General features: G+C 46.8%; 1 protein-coding gene across 2 annotated transcripts; it reads left to right on the plus strand.

Annotated features, from left to right (window-relative positions):
• The first annotated feature begins 1,915 nt into the window (after window positions 1-1,915).
• Window positions 1,916-7,507, plus strand: FNDC11 (fibronectin type III domain containing 11). Of its 2 annotated transcripts, none has more exons than XM_026796006.2 (2): window positions 1,916-2,239; window positions 4,925-7,507. In XM_026796006.2, exon 2 carries the CDS (start codon window positions 4,943-4,945, stop codon window positions 5,909-5,911), a length of 969 nt encoding a protein of 322 aa, XP_026651807.1. In that variant the 5' UTR covers window positions 1,916-2,239; window positions 4,925-4,942; the 3' UTR covers window positions 5,912-7,507. The 2 variants fall into 2 exon arrangements, with proteins under 2 accessions (XP_026651807.1, XP_026651806.1); XM_026796005.2 differs by lacking the exon at window positions 1,916-2,239 and adding an exon at window positions 2,259-2,919.
• The last annotated feature ends 1,140 nt before the right edge of the window (window positions 7,508-8,647 follow it).

Below are 8,647 nucleotides of genomic sequence, written 5' to 3' on the forward strand. Positions count from 1 at the left end.
ATCAATTGTCTGCTTATATCTTGATCTCAGACAGGACTAACAAGTTCTTTATTTTGATGCTGTGGACAGAACAGGCAGAGTGACAAAAGGGTGACAGTGGCTGTCAGCTCTGTCACAGAGGCAGCTCAGCTGATGAGAGGGGCAAAGGGTTACATGGTGTTGGAGCCTTCAAACACATTTGTATGTGTATTAATTCAAAGACATTCATAGAAGGCTATAAAATCCTGTGGCTGAATTGATCCCTGTTGCAAAGGGATGGAAAACACTAAAATTTCAGCTTCAGACTCTAAGCAGGTTTATTCTCCCATCCCTAAAACCAAGAAAACAGCTTGGCCAGCAGCTCAGGGTAGGGGCAACCAAAGGGATTCCCTTTTTCCACGCTAAACTTGGGATTCAGGTTAGTATTTATGGCAATAGAAGTACAAGCAAGCTCAATGCAAGTCTCTCAGTGCAATAAAGCCCATTTCAAACATGCACTGTGCTGTGCTCAGGTGGAATGAGATGAGCAGTAAGGCCCCTTCCAGACCAAGCCACCCTGTGATTCTATGATTCCATGATTCCTCCTCGGGCATCTGGCACAGGGCCCAGCTGGAGCAGGAGTCAGGGTAAGCTGCACCTCCACAGGGCTCTTCTCACACCCTCAGACCACCAAGGCTGATTGGAAGGGACAGCTCCTTTTCCCAGCACACACCATCCAAACAGCAGGATCAAGACCCATGACACAAGCACGAACATTCGTTTCCCACAGAAACTTTGTATAATTATAAAATATTAATCTCTGCTGGCCCTCCTCTCCAAACAAAGGTACCAACCTGCTTTCACTCATATTTGTTATCTCCCTTGTCTGTTAGAGGATCACACCTGACAGTTGTATAGTTAATCTCTTGGCAGCTGTGAAATGAAACCGTAAGCTCTGGCTGCCTTGAGAAGATGCATTGATTTCTTAAAATGACACATCGCCTCCTCCCTTGATGTTCGAGCAGGAGCCCAGGGCTGGTGTTATGAATCTTGCCTGTCATTCAATTAAAAAAGCTTAGCAGAGATGCTCCAGCTGAGCACACCAGACAGCATTAAGGCTGAGCCCTGACCCAAAGATTTAATAACAGGGAGTACGAAGGCACCTGCAGCCCCAGAGGCTTGACCAGTTTGCTGATGAGTTCACCAGTTGTGATGTGGAGCTTGCCATCTTGAACCAGACCAGCCAATCTCCTCTCCACAGCAACACAGTTGACTGGGCAGCCAGGTCCCATAGGAAAGCAGAGCAGGAAAATCCCTTCCTTCCCAGAAGGAAGTTCACTGCACTTAATGGAGCATTTTATATCCTATTTCAACACAGCTCTTTTATAAGGATTATGTGTTTAACAAAACTCTTGACAGTGTGAAACAGCCTCAGTCTCACTGTGGAGAGTGAAGTGCTGGTGTCTGGCCTCAGAAGGAATTGCAAGATTTTTCCCCAAAAGGACTTTGCAGGATTCTCCCAATTTGCAGCAATGTCATAAAGTCCAGAGGGCTTTATCTGAGATTTAGATGGGATATTAAGAAGAAATTCTTCCATGTGAGCGTGGTGAGACCCTGGCACAGACTGCCCAGAGAAGCTGTGGTTGCTCCATCCCTGGAAGTGTCCAAGGCCAGGTTGGACAGGGCTTGGAGCAATGTCACTATAGGACACAGAATAACACAAGCCACACAATGCTGCTCTCAAGGTAAAGAAAAGGGAAGTTTATTTTCTGACTCCAACATTTATAGTTTTCCAAAAGTGACAGTGGATTGGCGGGTGACAGTGCCACCTCTCCAATGACACTGGACCTACCAACAGTCCAATAAATTTCTCCTCCTCCATAAAAGAATGCAAAACTATAAGTTATTTACAGAAAGTGTGTGAGAAAGTTTGCTACAAGAATGTAAACACCAGAAGGCTTAAAAAATCTTTAAAAATCAGGGCAACACAGCAACCTGGGTTAGTGTAAGGTGTGGAAGGGGGGTGGAAGGGGGTGACCTTCCAGCCCCAGCCCTTTTGTGAACCTGTGATTTCACGGTTCCATCCCGCAGCGTTCCACCTTCCCCGGTTCCACCATCGGTGCCATTGTGATGCAGCGGCGGGCACCGAGCGCAGCGGTGCTGGCCCGTGTCACCGCCGTGTCACCGCTCCGCAGACGCCGCGGGCACATCCGGCCGCACGGGCAGAGCAGAGCCGCTCTTCCCACGACGCCCGGGGTCACCGAGCCTGAGGCCTCCGAAGGTCCGGGGGACGGGCAGGGGGGGAAGCGGCTGGGGAGGAGATTAGCGGGATTCACTGCCATCGCTACCCACGGCTAGGGCGTGGAATGGGATGAGCTTTATGGTCTTTCCAAGGCAAACGGCTCCGTGGGTGACGGAGGGCAGGGTTACGAACGATTCCAGGGGTGCCCCGGCTGGGCCGCAGCTCCCCAGGCCGAGGGGTCGCCGTGGCAACGGCCGCGACCTGCGGGGCCGGGCCGGGCCGGGCCAGGCCGCGGGGGGATCCGGCGGGGCCGCGCCGGGACCGGAGCGTCTGGACAGAGATACCGGGGGTGAATAGCAACCGGATACAAATCCCGGGGGAGAACAGCACCTGGACACTGCTCTTGGGGGTGAATAGCAACTGGACACTGCTCCCGGGGGTGAACAGCACCTAGACACTGCTCCCGGGGGTGAATAGTACCTAGACACTGCGCCCGGGGTCTGAACGGCACCTGGACACTGCGCCCGGGGGTGAATAGCAACTGGACGCAGATCCCGGGGGTGAACAGCACCTGGACACTGCTCCTGGGGGTGAATATCAACTGGACACTGCTCCCGGGGGTGAATGGCACCTGGACACTGCTCCCGGGAGTGAATATCAACCGGACACTGCTCTCGGGGGTGAATGGCACCTGGACACTGCTCCTGGGATGTGACAAGGTGGGCCAGGGCCCGAGGGGGCAGCCCCTGGTGCCCCTGAGACCTCTCCAAAGCCCAGCCTGGGTGAACACAGAGCCCTCTCCCTGGGTGATGCAGCTCCTCCCGGCTGCAAACAGATCAGCAGGGAATGCAGCCAGCCCTCCCTGGCAGGAGGGAAAAATAGGGATGTAAAAACATGGGGAAAAGCAAGGGAAAATAAGCACAATGACAGCTCGGTCTGTGGGCAAACACATTGCTCAGCAGAGCCAAATCCCTCCAAGAGTGGGGAATGTCACCTGGCACATGTGCTGGTCCTGCTGCTTCATACACGATGCCGGGAACTGGCACTGCTTTAGTTTAGGTCGGGATTTTTTGTGGAAAGAAAAAAGTGAAAAGGAAATACAGCTTGTTTTTCTTCAGTTGACAGCTCTCTTGGATGATAAAGTTGCATATGAATGACTTACTATAAACTGTGGTGCAGCTCAGGGCCAGACAGCTGAAAGGTTTACAAATGCTTGGAATTCCTATGAGGAAGTGTTATTAGCTCTGTTATGAATTTAGGGAAAATGAGGCCAAGAAAAATTGCTTTGTTAAGTAGATTTCCCCATCTAGCTTCTACAGGGCATGTAAGAATTAAGATATCCCAATTAGATCTTGGTTTCAGAATGCTATATTTATTTTGTTTTCAAATCAAGTGTATTCAGCTTGTGAAAGCCACCTAAATATCCATCTGGGTTTTCATTACAGTATCACTGACAACAGGGACACAGGCATTTATTTAGCTAATTGCTGTTTGTGGTACATAAGCTGTGTGAGCCACAGGCACTTTGGTTAAAGAACAACACAGAAACACCTTCCACCTTGGCACAGATGGCATCATCAGGCAGGGCATATCTTTGCCAGTAAATGAGATATAAAATCATCCCAGAATGGTTTGAGTTGGAAAGGACCTTGAAGCTCATTTCATTCCAATGCCCTGACTTGGCAGGGACACCTTCCAGTAGACCAGGTTGCTCCCAGCCCCATCCAACCTGGCCTTGAACACTTCCAGGGATGGGGCAGCCACAGCTTCTCTGGGCAGTCTGTGCCAGAGCTTCACCACCCTCACAAGGAAGAATTTCTTCCCAATATCCAATCTAATCTTGCCCTCTGTTAGTTTGAGGCCATTCCCCCTTGTCCTGTCACTCCACACCCTGTAAACAGCTAAGATTAAGCCAGCAGAAGTGGTGCTGCAAGAACCACTGCCTAAAGACCCCCACAGCAAACTGTTACCTGTTTAGAGGTGCTTTACATGTGTGTCATCCTCTTGCTGTACATTGCAGAAAATCCAAGTAGACCTCATGGTCTGAGATGATTCAAACTAAACCCAAAGACAGGGAAAGCAGCACATCACAGAAAACACTGTCAGGTTGTGACTGTCAATCCACTGGTAAAGGTAGAAGCGCAAGGAAAATGCTGTCATTCCTCTTGGAAGCTGTCGTGAGGTGGCACTTGGTGGAGTGTGTTGTTCTGCCTGCTGCATTCCAGCTCGTGTGGGGGCAGAGGGTTAATTTGAATCACCAATGTGATTATGTAGAACTGGCTGAGAAGATGGGCCTCAAACCTCAACAGCCTGGCAGATTACAAAGAGAGAAAAATAGGCATCTCCAGAGAGGCAGAAGAATGGAAAGAAATTGCTTACAGGAGTACAAAGGCAGCTAATTAGAATGAAACAAGATAATAAGATAGGGAGAAATTTTGGCAGAGTGTATCAGAGAATAGTTCCTGTCAGTGAATCTATTAAGTAGAGGTAGAACCTCTCAAGGGCGGGTAGAGGGAGACCAGTTGGAACACATATAAGTAGAGGATACAAAACATTAGACACCAGACAAGTATAAAGGAAAATTCCTCTGAAACTACATCTAGTCTGACAGTTCTTTATAAGCTAAGCTTTAATTAAGAGAGAAGAGTCACAGCCATGATTGTACTCCCTCCCAGCTGCTTTTCCTTTGGTTCTTAATGTTTTTGTTGTTGCTTTCCTACACAGCACCCAAGCTTTGGAAACATGGCTAAGGTTTTGCATGAATCTGAAACCACTCCGGACAGTACCCCACCCAGAGAAGAACAGGATGACAATGCCAGCATGAAGCAGTACCTGAGAAACAAAAACCTTGTTCTGGATTTCCTGCGCTCTGACCTGAACCCCCACCACCTCCAGTACCACTGGAACAAAGTTCATCTTCTGAAGAAGTGTTACTTTTACTTGAAGTTTGAGCCCAGACACGTGTGCGTGAGAGACCAGAACAATATGATGATTTTTGCCGATATCTTGCAAATAGCAAACCCCTGCCAACTCCAGAAGATCAAGAAGGTGGGAAGAAAACAGACTGAAATCCAGCTGGCACTTTTAACAGAGCTGTTGGAACAGCTGGAACGAGGCCGTGAGGAGCTGAGCCGTTACGTACAGATCTGTGACGTAGAAGATTTCCTCTCCCAGTGGGACTTGAATATAAAGAGAGTGCTCAAGCTCTCCATGTTTTTCAATAAGCTCATTTCCTTGGAAGAGCCAAGGAAGCTGCACGTCAAGCACAGTTTGGTGTCACAGATACATCTCGGGGGTGCTCTACACCCTCCCATCACTTTTTCTCTCTACACGAAGAAGCCACCGATTTTTGATCGGATAGAGTCGTTCGCGTGCCAGACCTGGGCCCAGCTCAAGTGGTTCACTGAGAGTCAAGAGTCCCACCTGGAACGATGGCAGCTGGAGATCAAGCTGGTGACAGATGACAGTCAGACAGAACCAGGATACGGTCGGACCCAGGAAGTCATCTCCAACCCGTGTGTAATCAACCACCTGCTGCCTGGCAGGTTGTACGAGTTCAAAGTGAGGAGATCCGACACGCACACGCTCGTCTACTCGCAGTGGCACGACTGCATTATATTGAAGACAAAAACTCACCCTGCTGAAGACACCAAGGAAGCCCCCAACCGCAGCCTGATGAGGCGGCTCACGAGACCGACTCCCTCAGTTTAATGGTTTAATGAAAAGGATGAATAAGAGTAATTAAAAAGAAATTGTTTAAACAGTTTGTTTTAAATCAAACTCGTTCTGTTTTCAAAAGCAGTTGTACAGGTGCCTTCCCAAAATCTCTCCAGGTTAGCAGTAATCCATTTGAAATTTCTCACAAAAAATAACACCTTTAGGCAGCATTTGGGACTCAAGAGTTTTGTCCCATTGCCAGAGGCAATGGTGGGAGCAGCCAGAACCAGAAAATCTTGCAGGACACCTCTGAAGCAGAGCACAGGAGACAGAAGCATCTCTACCATCCACTGAAGGATGATCAGTGTCAACTTCTTCCAATGATGTTTTGGGTTTGTATTGTCCTTCTTCCAAAATACCTAAACTGAATTCTTAAGCTCTTCAAATCACCCACCCAGAGGTATGTCCGTCACTGCTTTCTCTCACCCTTTTTACACCCTGTGCCATATAGGTACCTAAGCATGGTACCTCTATAGTGCATGATAAGATCACTTTAATAAAAAAAAGCCACCAACAAAAACCCAACAATAAATCCCCAAGCCTCCCAACAAACAGGGAAGGGTAATACATCAATATATAAAAAATTATTCTCTGCCAAAAACTCGCAGTTAATGTTGATTTTCTTTTTTACCATTTGGTTCAGTCCAAAGAGAGCTGTCCCCACACAGATTCTAGTCAGACCATCACATAAACAGACCTTTTAGTAATAAAATTTATTATTTAAATAAATTCAAATAATTTTTACAATTATGGCTTAAATATCAAAAAAGGAATGTTGAGATTCATTCTTATGAACAGTCAAAGCAGATAAAAATATTGGTATCCAAAAGGTCATTTGAGGTTTGCTGCGAGTCACAGACATACAAAAGATAAAAACCTGCCCCATTTCAAGTTCCTTAATTCAGACTTCATGACACTTGACATTTCATTTCTATTTTTAAAAACCCCACCGATTTATTGCAGTAAATTGATTGTCCTACACAGATCTGTCCATATCCTCAAAAACAGTCCAGCCTGCCTGATGCTGGGCTGCCTGCACAGGTTCCCCTTGTTCAATTTGTGCTCAAGCTCTAGCTAGTGCTGAGGAAATTAAGTTAATGCTGTTGGATGAACTGACATTTGTGTCCTGCAGCCATGTGCTTTTGTCTTTGAGTGTGGAGAACACAGAGCCTGTGACTGGACAGATGCCCTGGGCACCACGCTGCCAGGGTCTTCCTGTTGGGATTACCAAAAGTTTGGTATTTAAAGAATATTGCTTGAACATAAAATTCTTCCAAAAGTAAATTTAAAACTCTGCATGCAAATGAAACCAGGCTAATTTGAACTTTTTTTCCTCTATTGATTTCTATGATTCACTCCATGAGCATAAGGACAAGAACATGATACTCAGCTACAGTCTATAAAAAGTTTAATTGCACTTTCTGCTATCCCTGACTATTCATGACCATCTCTCCAGGAACCTGCTGACAGCACCAGCAGCCCGAGGGCCCAGCCTGGCTGTACCTGCTGCTTGGGTGCATTTCCTAATCACCAGTTATAAAATACATCCTCAGAGGAAAAAAAAAAAATAACATGTATATTGTCTTGCAACACAGACCAAGCAAAACATTTCATTCTACCTCCATGGAATAGAAATAAACACTTTTTTTCCCACTAAGGACAAAGGGAGTTGCTTTATGAGGACTCTCTCTTGGCCAAACCACCCCAAGAGCACTGACTAAGCCACAAATCTTGGGCTGAGTCTCCTTGTTTGTGTTACATGTATGAAATAACCAGCACAAAACCCAGGGGAGAAACTCTTCACTTAAAGGAGATAATGAAAATGAGACCCACTGGTTCTAAAGGAACCAAGGTGACTTTGTTAAATGAAGCTGGTACTGTGCTAAAGTAGTTATCCCAACAACTCCAGCATTTTTTGCAATTCTCCATAGCATCTTTGGAACCAGATGATTTCATTACAGTAGTCCACAGAATGATCCACAGACAATCTTATTTTGGAATTGCAATAATATTTGCTAATCAGGCTGTTGCAGAATCTTTTAAGATCCCACACAGGATGACTTCAAAGAGGAACAATTAATTTTACACCTTACCAACTTTTACCAAGCATCTTTAGAACAGCAGGAGATACTTCCTATGGGTTTTTATCCTTCATGGAATTGCCAGCCATATGCCCACTATTATGCTTCAGTAGGACAAGAGCAAGCCTGGGTGGTCTTTGGCATACAGCTCAAACCCCCCAAGGGCAGGCTGCAGGAAGGTAGTTTTAACTAGGAAGAGAAGAAAACCTCTCCATAGGTTCTGGAGGCAAGACTTACACAGAGTCATGAGAAGAAACACAGAGTTAAACAGAGACTTTCACAGACACAATGCTTTCCTATTGCCATTCCTCCACATGGGAAAGAGCCACGCTGGATTTCAGCTGCAAACAGGACAAAGTTCCTCCTGCCATAGTGACATCACAGGGATCCACACCACAAGGGAAACTTGTGTGATTGCATCTCAGCTCCATCCCACATGAACACCCAAGGACAGCCAAGCATGTGGTTTGGGGAGAGCTGAGGCAGGCACTTCATACATTCAGAATTGAAATGAGATAAAAGACACCCTCCCTCAAAACTGTCATGCTTCCAAAAGCAGCTCCATGATTTTCAGAGGCACCATTCACCACAATACATCTCTACCAGCCACATGTCACTGGGTGAAAGCAGCCTCTCTGGTGAACCACAG

Source organism: Zonotrichia albicollis, chromosome 17 (genome assembly GCF_047830755.1).
Source record: "Zonotrichia albicollis isolate bZonAlb1 chromosome 17, bZonAlb1.hap1, whole genome shotgun sequence".
In the NCBI taxonomy this organism is placed as follows: domain Eukaryota; kingdom Metazoa; phylum Chordata; class Aves; order Passeriformes; family Passerellidae; genus Zonotrichia; species Zonotrichia albicollis.